Here is a 17793-nt window from a genome sequence, read left to right as displayed (position 1 = left end):
TGAATGCTTGTAAATGAATTTTTCACTGTATATGAAGCATATAACACTCTATTATGATGTGACATATGAGAGAGACATTTTAAGCACAATGAAATATATAATGAAGTTTATTGATTTCATATAGATATGATTTGCTCATTGAATACAAAACACAGATATGATGTGAAAGAAAACAGAGACATTTTAAGTATGAATGAAGTAAAAAACTGAATAAAATCATACTCCAAGAACCACTTCAGTCAGTGGTTCACAGAGAGTCAGAGCAATGTGACCACAGCACATTCAGAACAGGACAGAGACCTGAATCTATGGATGCACTGATATGGAATATCCAGGCCAATAACGCTAAACAATAATTGACATCTTGTTGAGGCCGATGTTTACTGTAACAATGAATCATTTTAAGTTCACATTATAGCCCATATATGGAGTGTAATGACCATAACACGGTTTAGAACCAAAGGAACACGGCTTAATGAACTGATTTATGTCATGAATCTTTGATCTACCATGTGTTGGCCTGTGGTGTTATCCACTGTGCTATCCATTTCGTTGAGCTTTAGAAGAATTAAAAGTGACCATATGTGCATCAGTGTGTGCGCAAATACAAACAGAGCAGTCGTAGTTATTAGTTGTAATAATCACATGTAGTTTCAATCACAATAATCATATTTTCCAATTTAACGGCCAATAACATATCAGCTGCCTATATATATTGTGCACCCCTAGCTGAACCTGTGTTCCAGTGGCTCAGGAGCACTTGTGTTCAGTCTCCAGCTGAACCCCTCCATACAAGCTCAAGCGGGTGATACCCCAGCTCAGCACATTGCCTTTCCCCACATTGTCCTCGCAGCTCATCTGCTCCTGGATGTCGTCGGCAGACAGGACATAATCCCACACATTCACATCCGTCATGTGGCCTACGAACGCGTCCGAGTCTGAGATGCCCAGATAGCCGTCCTGGTCCTTCCCCAGGATGAGGACACCGCCGGCCTTGATAGTGTACCCTGCCCGCAGATACTGCTCATTTCCCACAATGCCGTTCACCCACAGCTCCGCTCCTCCAGTGTGAGAGGCCCAGGTCACGCAGTAGTGTGCCCAGTTGTGGGTGTGGAGGCTATGAGGTAAGTTAACAAACTCATTTCCAATCCAGAGGCCTGTCTCGTGGCCCATGGTGATCATGAGCTCGTTGTCGTGGCCCGAGTTGGAGTAGGACAGCACCGTGTGCACAGAACGGGGGCGCATCTGCAAATTCATGCAGGCCGTGAAGGAGTGGAGGTTCATGGTGTGAGCCACGTTGACCACTGCATAACTGCCCAGCTTGTTCTCAGGAAAGTTTAGCACCAGTGGGTATATGGCATGATCTGAAATGACAAGAGTAAATCACTGCTGTAACAATAGTTTATCTGTTAAAAAACAAAGGCTTCTAAATGGTACCTGACTCGTAGTGTATGGTTCTAGGAAACTGTTTAACTATAGAACCTAAACATAAAACTTTAACATTGGCTTGAAGGGAAATTCCACCATTTTTTCATACTTTCTATCACCAAACTGTTAACTCACACATCTCATTTGCATCATGTTAAAAGAAATCCATGGAGGTCTTTTGACCACTGAAAACATCAGAAACACATTATGGTTATGGTTCTTAAATCTTTGGTTCTTTGGTTCCCAGTTAATGACCCATTGTAACCTTTTAAGGGTTAAAATATTTTTTATTCTTACCCTTGCCTCTGTCCTTGGAGTCACCACCTGAATAGCAAGTAAGATAATGAAAGGTTAATTCTCACCTCTGTAAAATGACTAAGCGTTTTATCACCAGTTAAGAGAATCAGGGAAGTTCTGCCAGAATAACAACTGTAAGATAATTCATTTCCTCAAAGCGTGATAGCATGATTACTGTAAGCGATACCTGAGTGTATATATTTGCCGAGAGAAGTGATCATGGTTTCGATGTTCGTAAGCTTCGCCTCAATCTCTTCTTGCCTACAAAATGCTGAGAGAAGGGGAAATAAGACATATAGCTGAATACAAGAATTTTACAGCTGTTTTTAACATGATCAGCTGAAATGTGATGCGGTGTACTTACTGCCTCTGCCCAGGCGAGGGATGAAGGAGGACTCCACCACTCGTTGGTTCAGAGGCTGCGCCATGCGGTAGTCATTCCACAGAGTCTTATTCTCAAGGTCCATAATGGTGCTCTCCAGCTTCCTAATCTGTGGATTTCAGCCAATGACTATTAATCTGACAAAACGTCACCTGAAAAGATTGAAAAGATGGGTTTGAATCAAGGAGAGATGATGTACCTGGTTGTGGGACAGAATGATAGGAGTATCAAACACTGTCCACAGAATGCTCTCAAAACATGGAGGGGTCGTGAGAGAGCCCTCATATCTGTAGAAATTGGCGAGGTTCTCAGGGAGCATGGAGCGTACATTTAGAGAAGAAATATTCATGGACTGCCCTGAAAAGAGACACAGAGGAAGAGGGTTAGGACTGAAGTTGCTCATGAAAACATTGAAATAAAATATCTATGGTAGGGGTGCCCAAACGTATGAAATTAAAACAAATTGAATTTTACAACTTTACAATATATATATATATATATTTTTAGGGTAACTTTCTGGAAGGCCAGATCAAACATCCTTAGGAATCAATTTTGCACACTTTGGGCAGAACTTCCTATTACATACCTGCATATTTGACCTTTGCCAGGTTGTTGATGAACTCGGTGTAGTACGTGTTCTCAAAGTGCCCGTCCTAGATAAAGGCAAAATCACACATAAAAATATGTCCCAGAACTCAAGACATTGAATCAAATGTATCTATAATTTTTAGGTATGCACTGATATGTGAACTGTGGCCTGATGACGATACCTGATATTTTTCATGTGTGCACAGTCATATGCTAAAGTTTGAACACTCCTGGTCAAATTACATGTTTTGATGATTTTCTAAGTGAAAGTAAGTTAACATATCCTCTACAGAGAACACAGTTAATGCCATTTTCTGCTAATTTTAGTGCACAATTTCTGTTTACTTCTATTTTAATTTAACTGAGTTTAATATACGATTTAGGTTTTTTTCCAATATATTCAAATTAGCAAATAAATAGTGCACAAAATGTATATTCCCTGTAGAGCCCATGAGTGCCCAAACTTTTGTACACGACTGTATATACGCTTTAGAACATGTATAACTTGGGTCTACATGTACCTGGATTAACATTATGTAGAATCATGATCTCTGAAGTGTTACAAATGAATGCAGAAGCCCAGCATCACCTAAACATTCTGCTCTTGCTAAGGTAATAAATATTAGATGTGTAGTTTCATATATTTCATGATTACATGTGTATCCAACTTTCCAAAACAAGAGTTGAAGTCATCTCTATAGAAGACTATGATACATTTCAATATATACAAAGTGTAAGTTCCAACTTTTAACCTGTTTAGAGGGCAGCACTGAGTAAATTTAGTGTATTTGTTAGCTGTGTAGGTAATTCTAACATGTATGCTAGCAATATTAGTGTTTTTTTGCTTACATTTTCACTCTTGTGCTACTTTGCTTGACTCTATACTTTATTCTGTAGACATTAGTGTTGTGACATCTGGGATGGCGCGCAGCCGTGTAGTGTATCATTTCTAGTCAGCAAATTTGCCCACTTCAAGCTTGTACTGCAAGTTGCATTCAGTAAACAAGAAAATACAATTAAATCAGTAATCCCAATTATTTATATGACAATTAATCATCAGCTAAAATCTCATGATCATGACAGGCCTAGTATCAAACAAGAAAAACCTTATGCTAAGCTTTAATGGCTCAAATCAATCCAAAGGTTGGCTGTTAGTAAAGCATTAGCGGACGCTACGAGCTGCAGATGGACTACATACTTGAGCTGAAGAGAACGCCTGTGGCAGTGCAGCAAAAGCAGTGACCCACAACAGACAGGCCCCAATGTGGACGACCTGCATTTACTCCTCTGGGACTGAAACGGAAGCTGGCAGGCCAACACGCAATGGCTGGATCAATGGCCCCATTTAGCTCACATAGTGTTTTAAGGGTGGAGATGTCTATGCAGCTTTAGCTAAAGACAATAACTAGTGATAATAACTGTATAAGCTTACAGATTGACTTTTCATATTTATATTATTTTAATAAAATGATATTGGTTTAAATCATCTTGCTGGCATTTGTTCACTGTGTTTTCAAGTGCATGTTTGTGATGTGAAATCTGTTTTAAACCCTTATTCCACAAGGTGGCAGTATTGTAGCCAAATGGATTTTGTTTTATTTTATTCTTATTTCAGGTATAAATTAACTCAAAGAAAGAAGCAATTATAGCTGCCTATAACTGGCATGCATTTGACATAATTAGAGGTCAGTGTGAAGTATTAAATTTAGCTCTCACCTCATAGAAAAAGGCCAGAACTGCCAGACCATCTGGTTGATCTACAGCCTCTTCAAAGCTCTTGTACTTCTCGGAGTTGTAGTGGACCACGTGGAGCTGTGAAACATACAACAGAGAACAGAAAAAGAGCGCAGTTACAGTTTAGCATGAGCCAAAACTGCTGTAGAAGGTTCCGGTCTGAGTGATTCCTCATGACGATAGTGACTATAGTGTATAACACTCTCCACAGCAGAAACAGACAACCTAGAAGAAACAAATTAACAACTGACAAAATTCACATATTTCTAACAGACGTCACTGGTCATTAGTAGTCATTGGCTTTTATGTATGTTTTTAATTTCTCACTGGTTTTCATAGATCTATTCCTCATTTGTCACTCTGAAAGGTTCCTAACAGTGGCTATCGTTTATCATTGGTTCTGTCCAATGAGGGCCTCATATCTTCTCTTTATTCCATATTCACTATTGTATATTCATTGTCAGATCCTTACTCTTTATTTATGTTGCTGCTGTTGTGCTATTGTTTTGCTACTCTGCATTAAACAGAGGAGAATGGGTTCCCCTTTTTACATCTTGGCTCCTCTCAAAGCTTCTTCCTGTTGCTCTTAAGGAGTTTTTCCTTGCCACTGTTGCCTTTTGCTCACTATTTGGGGCTTGTACCCTGATTTCTGTAAAGCTGCTTTGTGTCAGTGCCATGAAAAGGTAAGAAAAAGAGGAAAATATCTCACTTCTGCCATGTAACGGATGCCATCCAGAGTATGTTCAGCTCCACTGGCCTCCAGGTCATATCCACCCCAGTGCAGGTGCATTTGAACAGCAGTGTAGCAGTGTGGCAGCCCTTTCGTTATCTTCATGGTGGGAGGGAGGTTGATTTGGACTGTTGAAACAAAAAAGAGAGAAGCAAGACAAAGTAAATCAGAGATCTTATATCTGAAGAACTGGGAGAGGTTTTCTAGAGGAGAGGCATTCATGAAACTGCATGAGTGAGACTATAAAAAGTGAATGTTACAGAATGTAAAAACTTTAAGAATATAGCTTGCTTTGACTTACTCCATGTATTTCCTTTTATTTTAACAAGCTTGGAGGAGTGGATCTAAACATGATTTCAGCCATTTGGAAATTCCAGCAACAACATATATCACCCACATTGTCTAGTATGTTCTTAGTAACAAAATAAGAAAAAGGAAATACATGAAACAAGGTCAAGAAACTCACTGGACTGTAGACACAAACATTCAGGATGATTCCTATTAACTTAACTCATAGGTCTATAAACCTGTTGTCCTTCAGATAAAAGTATTATTGAAATTTGGGTAAAAAACAAAATAAAACAATATACAAATATTCATACTAGTATTTTTGCATTCTTAAATGGTTTGGCTGAGCCTGAGGTGCCTGACATGCCTTATAAGCAGAACACTCAAAGCCCTGAAAGTGCTGGAGCCACTTGAGAGGGCAGTATGATAACTGACCATTTATGTCCATCTCAGCTGTACTGGCATTCATGTGAGTTACAACTCACCACCTTCAGTCCAGTTCCATGAATCAGATATAAATGAAGCCATAGCTTACTTTAACAGTGGGCTATAGTGTTCCTCGAAACCGTGGGCTGAAATTTGCAGTTTGACTGGGAACTGATCACCATTACTTACCATGTAATCTTACATCTGTTTACTCGAAGTTGAATTTGACCTTCAGCTCAAATGAATCAGCTGATGTAATGGGAGAAAGTGGGGTCACCACCAGCGTCTGGCCCCAGCAAAATCAAGAGTTAACAAATTATAGTGCATTTGCTTTACATTTGAACCACTAAGAGCCATGAAGAGAACCAGAACCCCTCTTTAGCGAGCTCAAGTGGCCACAGTGAGCTGAAGTCTGTACCTGAGTGGCCGTTGTTGGACATGAGGAAGTTGCCATTCTTGTGTTCTCCATATCCAGTGAGCTCAAGCTGCAGCAGGTCTGGGTTGAAGCGGACTGTACGTCGCTGGATGTCGATGGGGGACTGTTTTTCCCCTCCACAGGACGGGTATTGTTCAGCCCAGTGCATCTGGTCCAAATCCCCCTCTGTGGAAAAGGGAAACGGTTACACGCGCCTGAGCACGGACATGCAAGAAAAGGCCACCATTCTGACAGCCAACCACCACAACCCATGCATCACTCCAGTTTATCTTTTATCACATTCCAGATGCATTACTACTGTTTGTTCGCAGTTACATGGCAAAACTGTTGTGTCTTGCTGTTAGTAGCTGCGGAGTCTGCATTTAAAGGGGCAGCGTTATCTTTCAGCCTAAAAATAGATACACTGTGATTTTGTCCACCAATAGGCCTACATTTATCATGACCAGGATACATTTTTGTTACAACAGTTATACACAAACTGGCCACTTCGTTAAGTATCTGCACTCTTTGTCCATTTTATTAAGTCCATTTATTTATCATATAGGGGTTGCAATTCTACAATTACACACTGTAGTCCCTCTGTTTATCTGCATACTTTGTTAGCTCCTTTTTCCCCTTTTCTTCAGGGATCAGGATGCCAGTAGTACCCCCACAGAGCAGGTATTATTTGGGTGGTGGATCATTTCAGCACTGCATTGACACTGACTTGGTGGTGGTGTGTTGCGCTGGTATGAGTGGATCAGACACAGCAGTTTTTAAACACTGTATTCACTCATTGTCTACTCGATTAGACACACCTACTTTGTTGGCCCACCTTGTAGATATAATGTCAGAGACAATAAGTTTGTGTTAGTCATCCTGTAGTCCTTCATCAGTGGTCACAGGTCACTGTTGCTTGGATAATTTTGTTTGGTGGACCATTTTCAGTCCAGTAGTGACAATGAGGTGTTTAAAAACTCAGCAGCACGACTGTGTCTGATCCACTCATACCAGCGCAACACACACTAACACACCACCACCATGTGACTGTCACTGCAGTGCTGAGAATGATCCAGCACCCAAATAATACCTGCTCTGTCATGGCCTGTGGGGGTCCTGATCATTGATGAACAGGGAAGTAGAAACAGATGGACAGTCTGTAATTGTCGACCTTTGGTTTGTGGACCAGACAAAATGGACAATGAGTGTAGATACAAGAAGGTGTACTTGATAAAGGAGCTGGTCAGTTTATACTCAAGGACTTCAGAGCTTAAAAAACTAAAAACAAATACATTTCGTCATGGGATTGTTGACACGGAAGGCGATACGCAAGGTAGGTTTTTCTTCCTGGAAAACAAGGGACATTTTGGCCAATGAGGGTAAAAGGTGGTGGGGCCTCTCGCCTTTTTTCCACTGTCCGCAGCGCAACTCTGGACTGCACTGTGTGGGAAAGAAGCTCCAGACTATCAGCCTCTTCATAACACCCTGATGTTTGAAACCAGAGTCTGGCTTGTGGTTGAGAACTGCCCGATTCACTTATCTGGCACACTCACTAGATATATGACTAAAATTAGGCCATATGGCAATTGACACTCATGTCATGCCTTTATGATCGAAAAATCACATCAGCTAACATCTGGCACGCTGTAGTGCTTCACTGAAGGCAATGTTTAAGTGACACCAATAATATAGGCCAATAAAACCTCTATCCCTCATGAACAAGAAATATAGTAACATTACAGGAATTTAGTCCTATAAAAATCATATGGTAAAATCATAATGGCTAATGTTTACTATGTGCCGATATGATTTCCACATAAACATTATGGTGTTGTGGTAATCATGGAAATATAAGGCTGGTATAGGGGTCTAGGGATCTAGTCTGACAGGTTCCCCAGGGAACTCTGACCAATAATTCTGTAACACTGAGATTTATTTTTCTGTTTCTTTTTTAAATATGAAGGGTAATATGATCAGAACGGGTTGGGGGTGGGGGGGGGGTTGTAGAAAAAACACACCTGTTCCTGAACGTAACTTACAGAAAAAATTATTAGCAAAGTCAGCTCATCACAGATCACAGCCTGATTCTGCCCTCTCTCTCTTCTTCTCTCTCTTTCTTTCTCTCTCTGTCTCTCTCTCTATGTGTCTCTCTCCCTCTCTTTCTCTCCCTCTCTTTCTCTCTCTCTGTCTCTGTCTCTCTCTTCCTCTCTCTCCATCTCGCTCTTTGTGTATCTCTCTCTCTCTCTCTCTCCATCTCTCTCTCTCTCTGACTGCCATTGATTGTGTTTGTATGTGTATTTAACTGGCCTATTCTGAGAGACTGTTCAGCTGGTAAACTGCTAATTAAACTGAATGAAAAAATTAGTATGTTTACCAGAAGAACATCAGCAAAGAAAAGCAGTGTTGAGTAGATTGATGTTATTCCTATTTAATTCAATGGGGAAACGTTCTATACGGGTATCAGTGAGTTCATACCACTTGGAGTCTTTAAATATATAGGAGCTACTGCCTTTAGATGTTGACACTTAAGGTTACTACAGGATATAACATGCTATTAAACATTATAACAAGGAGATTACAAGAGGACAGGAATATTACACGTGCATGGAAACATTGTAGAAGTTTTCTACAGCACTATTAAAATATTATAATGTTGTATAATAATAAGGGCACACTATGGATCGATCCAATTTCACCTGATGCCCACTAATGAAGTCTCTAGAACCAAGCAAAGTAAGGGAGTGAAAGCAGAATCATTTTCAGTATTTGTAGTGGGAAATTAAAGGTCATTTAAGGCCTGCAATATTACATAATGCATTGTCCTTTATTACTTAATGCCCCATCATGCCTGAATCCATAACAGAATGGGGTTAAATGAAGGTTCTGCATTCTCACGCATCGTGATTTAATTCATAATACAATAATAATAATGATAAGTGTGTTATCACCTCATCTTAACCCTTGTGTGGTGTTGATGTTTTTGTTACTCAGTGGTCTGGTGGACCCACCGCATTACAGTTTTTTCATCAACACAGCCACAACAATTTATGTAAAAATATCAGATGTTTAAAATATCACAAGTGACCAGTGTAGGGTTCTCCTTTAGCAGCTGTAGCCAGTCAGCAGCCTGTCCGTGTTGTCCACCCTCACACACACACACACACATATACAAACACATACACGCACAGACACACACACACTAACAGCAGGCCATGTAGGAGGAGAACAGAGTGAAGGACACAGCACCTCCACACTTTTACTCCCCACGGGTTCTGCCCAACACATGTGTAATATAAATGTGTAGTTACAGTGTGAAGTCATTGAAAAGCGTTATTTTATATGTTTTCACAGCAAATAAGCAAATGCTAAGGAGTCTGAGGTTGAAATAGTAATAAATTGCATCATTTTTTCTTTTGGTAAACATTAAAATGTGTGCCACAGACCTGAACACCACACAAGGCTTAACCCATTATGTGTCAGACAACAATAACAAAACACCTCTGATAATTAGAGCACATCTTTATATTAAGAATATCAACATATGGTTATAGCACACTTAAAAAAGATGGCTCTTCAAGGATTCTTTAGTAAAGAAAAGGGTTCTGTATGGAACCATGAGCACTCTTTGCATGATTACAGGGTTCTCTGCATCATAAAAGGGTTCTTCAGACTCATGGAGAATGTGTTATAGTCTCTTTATAGAACCTTTTTGCATAGGGTTAAATATAGCACCAAAAAAGATTCTAAGCTTGACTTCACAACAATAAAAGGACCCTTTTTGGTGCTATAGAGAGCTTTTCTTTACTAAAGAACCCTTAAAGAACCCTCTTATTTAAGAATGTAGGCTAAATAATCCTGACAGGGTTTTTAAAAAGCAATACGTGAATTAGTAATACATCTTTTTTGGAAGTACGGCTGCCACCGTTAGTCTGACTAAAATGTAAACGTCTCAAACGTTTTCACTCACCTTTATAAGTCCAGTGCACTCCAGCCAAGGCAAAGCTCGCCGAAAGGAGATGTATGAGCAGGGGAAACAGCTCCATTGTGCGGCGGTGTGTGTGTGTGAGTGTGTGAGTGTGTGTGTAGCTCGGTCTTGACCCAGAGTCGCTCTCCTCAGTGAAGCACTGCTCCGCTCTCCGGGACGCAGGCCGAGTTATCTTTCCCGCCCGTATTCCGACAGGCCCCGCCCCCTGAGCTGGGATTGGCCAGCAGCATCCTGCAGGATCACCGCGAGAAACACCCGTGCACTGTTTACTTTTGCTCATTTGGGGAGAATTCATTAAAAATCAACTGCAGCTGGAAAAAACATGAGTTACTTAAGGTTTCTTTCTTTAAAAAAAGACGCACAATGCTTGACTGTAGGTGGTGGGTGTAAAAATGAATATCATCATATTTTCTATTATAATGCCCCCAGAAAGTATCTGGACATTTGTGCTTACTTAAAAATGTATTTAATTGTGTTAAGCAAAAATTATCAAACCAAATGACATCCATTTCAGTGGCATTCACCAAACAGACCAAACAGATTGTTAAAGTTTCAGCATTAAATGCTTTATACATTGCGGAGTTCATGATCCCATCATGAAGGCCACTGACACTACTGTAGGAAAAACAGCTCCCAGCTTTGACGTTTCTACCTCTGTACAGTACAGTAGTGCAGTCTGGTTGGTATTCATTGGTCTGATTAAGGGCTAAAAGTGTTTCTCTCTGAAAAAATATCGTTTTGTTGCTTATAAAGTAACCTAAAGAACTGGGTTAAATTCATCCCACCTGATTTCCAGCAAGAAAACTTATTTATTAATTTTGATTTCTACAAAGAATGAAAGAGACGTTCAGGTTAACTTTTTTTTCCACGTTCAAGTTAACTTTTTTTTTTAAACAATCTGAAAAATCTAAGCTGCTTATTCTTCTGGGTCGCGGGGGGTACTGGAGCCTATCCCAGCGGTCATTGGGCGGAAGGCATGAAACACTCTGAACAGGTCGCCAGTCCATCGCAGGGCAGACACACAGACATATACATACATACATACATAAAATTTAGCACAGGGGCAATTTGGCATGTCCAATTGGCCTAGCCACATGTCTTTGGACTGTGGGAGTAAACCCACGCAGACACACGGAGAACTCCACCAGAAAGGACCCTGGTCACCCGGCTGGGAATCAAACCCAGGCCCCTCTTGCTTTGAGGCAACAGCGCTACCCACTGCACTGATACCGATGAAGCTAAAATAAATTTTTCAATTCATACTGTAGTATACACAGTATGTTGTCCTGCACTACCTTGAATCCATTCTACACTTGAAATGTCTTGTATATCACTAGGGATATATGTTTTCTTTAGTCACACAAGTACGCGCATCATATATCAGCAATGAATCAGCATGTAGTCTGTGAAAACACTGAAAAATAAATCATATCTTGTTCCAATTTTTTAAGTGCATACTTGCTAACAGCACAATAGCACAGGAGGGTGGGGCTAGTAGGGGAACGGGTGGGAAAAATAACAGCACACAGGCTGTTAGGAAAGAGTTTTTCACATGAAATGCCAAGGGCATGTAGAAACAGAGCAGCAGTTTGCTGTTTGCCAGTGGGCTTGTGTGTTGAGAAGCAGATGGAGTTAGGTGGAGAACTGCACACTGCCATGTGCTTTCACTCAGTTATCACATTAGATGGTTTATTCTGAAGGGATGCTCCATTCCCTCTTAAGTAAACTGTTATTCCTACTTCACTCCAGTGTATAAATAAGTCTAACTGATGACGACTGAGTGCATCTTCTCTCTTTGTGACAGCACAAAGAAAACGTCACTGACAGACATGTCATGTAAACAGCAGAGCCCAGTTATTTACTTACATCAACCTTTCACAGACTGAGTGTAGTTGAGCTCACAATGGCTCTGTTAGAGGCCATTCAGTGACATTCAGAGAGCTTGTCAGTGTGGTTGGCATGTACTTGTATATGTCATTACAGAATAATGAGAGTTTGCAGGCCATATTAATGACTTCTTATTAGTATTCTCTGCATCTAAGAATTCCCAAGTGATACCGATGTTATAGTTGGTCTGCTCTCATACCGGCTCCAAAGAGTTAAACTGGTTTAAGTGTTCATTTAGGTGCATAAAAAAACTTCCTCCATGTTTTGTGAATGGATTTATGCCCCACTGAGAGACTATTTGTTGATCTTTGTGTTGTTGCCCTTAAGGAAGTAACTAGAGGCCAACAAGAGCAGACATGCCTCCCTCAATAGGGAAGCAAACCTGTTGAGTTTGTTCAGGATTATGCAATTAATGCTCACTGAAACCCACAACATGAATTTTATTCCAAAATGTTTCAGCATGTGTTAAGAATGCACATCATTCTCTGTTGAATGAATTAGAGGGACATTTTAAAGGGCAAGTTCAACGCCAAGAACAGATGTGATGTAATGAAGCATGATTTCAGATTCTCAAGTTTACGCTGATCTCCAGCATGGCAGGCCTGAAGTTCTGTGTGTCTCCTCTGTAACAGTATTCAAATTTTTACTATGGGCTCATTTGTATCCCTGTGCTCTGACTCCTGCGTCTGTCTTTGAATGTATTGTTTATGTGTTGCTCTCTCACTGTTTATGTACTGATGTCTCAAACTGTCTCTGCGTAGTTAAATGTGCTGCTGCAGCTTCCTGTTTTATGTTTTATGGTCTACGGTTGTAAAGCGTCCTGTAGTATGGAAGAGGCATATGTACATGCAGTACTGTGCAAAGGTTTTAGGCCCCTAAGCTTGTAAAATCACCATGTATCACAAGAATAAATGCAAATAATCATAAGTACAGTAAAACATAGCAAGAATTTCTTATTTCGAAAACATCGGTGATATTTTGTGTGTGAAATTTACACACAGTATAAAGAACAGTAGGCATTTTCAAATGAAAAATGGCAAAAATGGAGGTTTTGGTCCAACAACAGTAATATATACTATTGTAAAACACCACTAATGCAAGGGTTTCCCCCTTATACTGTCCCCCATACCATAACCAACCCGCTGCAAATGGCCGTTAGCTTAGTGCTAACAAATACTAGAATCCTATAGGGACAGTAGCAAATTCTTACCTCTAACCAAGTCACCTCACATAATTCACAAGTCAGTTTATGAGACATGTTGTGGGAACTTTTGTTCACCTTCTGATTATGTCACAGTCACCAGCAGGGGAAAAAAAACATTAACCAATAAGATCATGTTTATATTATTAGTATTGTTGTTAATATTATTTTTAACATAAACATGCACTGAATTTGGTCCATAAACTTTGTTGATTGGGTTTATTTGAATAATTATTAATTCATCTCATTTATGTTAATGTTACTTATGCTTTTTTTTGTTTGACATTTCGTTTTTTGAGTTTGATATTCCATCTCCTATACACAACTCTTCTAGAAATAGAGTATTTAGTATTTACCTGTAATTAATAATATAACATAAAAATGTAATATAGAAATTAATAAATCAATGTTAGCATTGTATGCTGTCACAAAAGCTGAGCAAGACATAATATTTCTCTTTCATTGCTTTTCATGAAGAGTGGAGAGTGAATTATCCTTTCAAACTTCTGCTGTACACACACACACACATACACACACACACACACACACACACACACGTATATGTGTGTGTTTTCTCTGTTCTATCTTTGTCTTTTACCGATGGACGTCAATCACTGTAGCCAAGGTGTGAGAACATGTAGTTACCATATAGTTATTTGGCCTTTGTGGTCACTACATCATTCAGGAGTAGGACGGCTATAACGCCAGACAGACACTGACCTAATGCTGCCGTAAAAAGCATATAGACCTTTCATTTTAGCATGACGTCACAAGATAAACCAAGCAAGAACTGAAATTATTTTTGATCTGTCTATATGTGATAAGTTCTAAATGGGTGACACATTATATAAGCTGCTCTCTCTGCCTTTATTCTGAGCTTAAAATGATTCTGTTAGACTAAAAATTTAAATTAATATTTTGAGGTTATTTGCTGACCAAAGGCATTTTGTTTGCATGAGCTCATGTCTCCTACTTTGGCTTCAATCTGGAAGACGAGATCCAAAGTGTAGGGCTTTCAAAATTCACAGTGTTTTACATTATCTGAAAAGCATGTAAACTACCAAAGCCATGTCACAGATGATTTAAAGTAAAATGTCTTAATGATTTAGAAAAAAAATGTCTAACTCTCAAGTTTCTCAGAATGGCCAGCCTTTCCTTTCATAAAAGCCTCATAAACATAAGTCAGTCGGTTAACAAGTTCTTGCTGGAAATTACCCATGTCATTCACAGCTCTAATGTAGTAGTACAATTTGCTTTCTCTTACAAGATGGCTTTCGGGTTGTTCTTTCAGTTTCCTCCTTCTTCAGATTCTGGTACACTTTGAGGTGTGTTTTGACCTGCTTTCCTTCTGAAAACTGATGGCATACTAGTCAACTGTAATCCTGATAAAATCCCATACCTTTGATGCGTGATATGAAAGCTATACCGGTTAAGATCACATTGAAATATTCACCTTTTGACTCATAAACCTGTCTTTTGAGTTTTTATAAAATGGCTCATCAGATAAATAAAACTAATTAATATACTCGTTACCACATTAAGTAATTTTTTTTAGGTAGGTCTGACGAGCCTTTCTTACAGTGTATGTAATGTTAAAACAATAATGATATTATAGTGATAAATTTGAAAAAAATGTTTTCTTTGGAGACTTATTTTGCCTTACCATGTCCTGCCTGTCCCTTCCACCCTGTATGTGTTTTAAAAAATTACTTTATATGGCAAAACTCTTGTTAAACACCTGTAATACCTTTTTATGTATAAGCTTGTAGAGGTGCACGTCTGGTTCCTAGCCCCCGCAGCTGACAGGTCTGTTGACAACGTGGTCAGCTCAGCCCTGCACTTCATGCTACAGCATCTCGACAGTCCTGGATCCCACTCTAGGGTTCTGTTTGTATACTTCAGTTCTGCTTTCAACACCACAGTGCCTGAGCTGCTGCAGGCCAGCTGTCTGTGCCAGACCCCATCTGGCAGTGGATCACAGATTTCCTCACAAATAGGAGCATAGGAAACAGCAGGTGTGGCCTACAGTGTTTTCACATATAGTTCGTTTTAAAAGAACCGAACCGAGTTTTGTTAAAGTGAACCAACTGCAAGTGACCTCAGTTCTTTTTGTGTTCACAATGTAAGTAAATGTAAGTAATATGTCAGCGCTGCTGTCTGTCTCAGATCAGACTTTATCCTGAGTAGAACCGTATAAATGATCCTTGGTCTGTTTTACCTGCTGAAGTGCACAGTCTTGTGGCTGTGTGTACGGAAAGCAACGAGGTCTTCACCATAAAGCAAAGCTAAAGCGGACTGGGGCCGTTTTGTTTTCACAATGCACAAATTAATCGAACCACAAAACGAACTACAAACGAACCGTGAGAGGTGGTCTCAGTTTGGTTCGTTTTTGGGGCTGTTTAGGGGGGTCTGAGCTCGTTTGGCGTGTTCACATATGCAAAAGAAACCATGACTCAGCAGTCTGAGTCCACTTCAGACACTGAAATGGCCCAAGTGTGAAACGCCCTTAGATAGCACATATCAGACCCCCGGACCCTCAGTGCTGGAGTTCCACAAGGTTGTGTACTCTTCCCCCTTTTCATCAGTCTCTCTATCAATGACTATGTCTTCAACAAACCAGCTGTGAAGATCCTCAAGTTTGTAGATGACACAACTGTGGTGGGCCTCATAGTCAGCCTACAAAAGGGAAGTTGAGCAGCTGGTCTCCTGGTACAGCAATAACCACCTGCTGCTGGACACACAAAAGACTGTACAGATGGTGGTGGACTTCAGGCGCAAGCCCCCTGTCTAAATCCCCCTTCAACATCAATGGCTCTGTGGTTTCCATGGTGGAGTCACTCAAGTTCCTGGGAACAACCATATCTAGGGGCCTGAAGTGTGAGAGCAACACAGACTCCATGGCCAAGAGAGGACAGCAGAGAATGTTCCAGAGACAGCCAAAGAAATTCAACCTGCCGCAGAGCCTGATGATCCAGTTCTACACAGCTTTCACCAAGTTTATCCTCAAGTCATCCATAAACATCTGGTCAATCTGGCCAACGCTTCAAGACATCCACAACAGGAGGGCGATGAAGCATGCTGGCAAAATTACTGCTGACCTCTCTCATCCTGGACATCTCCTGTTCCAGCCACTCCCCTGTAGTAGAAGATTCAGAGCCATCAAAACCAGCACAACCAGACATGCTAACAGCTTTTACCCTAGAGCTGTAGTACTCGTCATCCACTTCGGACACATCACACTTTAAACTTAAATTGAACCTAACAAACCTCCCTTACAGTATTACAGCATAACTCCTCTGTACCACAATGCTTATTTGCATAACTGTACATTTCAGTCATCATCTTGTAATACACTGTATATAATAGATATTACATTATATTATGTCTCCTCCAACCACCATTTGTATAGATGTTTATATTTGCATATATACAAACTTTCACACATCTCTTTAGCTCCTTTCACATTGGCTCTTTACTATTCTTTTTTCAGCTAATTCTATTTTATTCTATTAGTTAAATATTTGTTATCTGTGTGCATTCAGTATGTTGCATGCCATACATGCATGCACTCACCAAGACAAATTACTTGTATGTGTATTGCTTGGAGTAATAAATTGATTCTGGTTCTGAGTCTGAACAATTTTCATTCAATATGTTTCTCTAGAACGGAGCGCTTCACATCAAACCACTCTGAATGATATACATCTTACCCATTTATTTTTGCAGAAATAATAAATTTACTGTAATGAAACATTTACTGATTATAGACACATTTAACATGTGCTTTACAGCTCACAGCTAATTATATGACATGGTAAGCTATGATCCAACTTATAATGCATCATGTAACATTATGTAACATTATTATGTAAACAGTGGTCTCCAACGTTGGTCTTGGAGAGCTACCGTCCTGCAGAGTTTAGTTCTAACCTGTATCCAATAAGCTGCCCACCCCTTACCTAACTCTAATACATCTGATCCAGCCAATCAGGGATCGGAAAAGAGGCTGATTAGTCAAAGCAAGTGTGGCAAGGGTATCCCAGGGTTGGAGACCACTGATGTAAGCATTTTTATTCAATTGTAACGTAATACAGTATAATATTATTTAATATAATATGATAAGGCATGATTTAATATAATATAATAACAATTATCTATTATGTGCCCCTTTTCCTATTATATCAGCCAGACTTACTGGCTGATTTTCATTATTTTAGCTCAGCTACACATCTGCTCGTGGGAGGGAGCTTGAGAAAATGCCCTTTGACAGGAAATCCCTTCTGCAGTGCTATTCTCAGAGCTAACACCAGATGGCGCACTTACAGAATGGATTTTTCTCAAGGTGACCCACTGCAGCAGGCGGCCATAGAGGGTGCTCGGATTTGCACACCCACAGCATCACTGACAGCATCACAGAAACCAGAGAGAACCG

General features: G+C 40.0%; 1 protein-coding gene across 1 annotated transcript; it reads right to left on the bottom strand.

Moving 5' to 3' along the window:
• Nucleotides 1-477: 477 nt before the first annotated feature.
• ca6 (carbonic anhydrase VI) lies at nucleotides 478-10442 on the bottom strand. Its single transcript, XM_036591299.1, has 10 exons — nucleotides 10256-10442; nucleotides 6292-6474; nucleotides 5139-5287; nucleotides 4412-4507; nucleotides 2694-2760; nucleotides 2307-2464; nucleotides 2090-2216; nucleotides 1913-1996; nucleotides 1726-1752; nucleotides 478-1364 (listed from the first exon to the last, which is right to left on the bottom strand). Exons 1-10 carry the CDS (start codon nucleotides 10329-10331, stop codon nucleotides 751-753), a joined length of 1581 nt encoding a protein of 526 aa, XP_036447192.1. The 5' UTR covers nucleotides 10332-10442; the 3' UTR covers nucleotides 478-750.
• Between the last annotated feature and the right edge of the window lie 7351 nt (nucleotides 10443-17793).

Source organism: Colossoma macropomum, unplaced genomic scaffold (assembly GCF_904425465.1).
Source record: "Colossoma macropomum unplaced genomic scaffold, Colossoma_macropomum, whole genome shotgun sequence".
Classification (NCBI taxonomy): domain Eukaryota; kingdom Metazoa; phylum Chordata; class Actinopteri; order Characiformes; family Serrasalmidae; genus Colossoma; species Colossoma macropomum.
This window is presented reverse-complemented; position numbering and strand designations above follow the sequence as displayed.

Excerpts from the sequence above, each read along its gene's own strand:
- ca6 (XM_036591299.1), bottom strand. The coding sequence starts at position 10,331 with ATGGAGCTGTTTCCCCTGCTCATACATCTCCTTTCGGCGAGCTTTGCC. Across the intron at positions 5,288-6,291 it reads GTCCAACAACGGCCACTCAG|TCCAAATCAACCTCCCTCCC; the intron begins GTACAGACTTCA and ends TTGTTTCAACAG. Across the intron at positions 2,761-4,411 it reads TTCTGGCCTTTTTCTATGAG|GACGGGCACTTTGAGAACAC; the intron begins GTGAGAGCTAAA and ends GCCTTTATCTAG.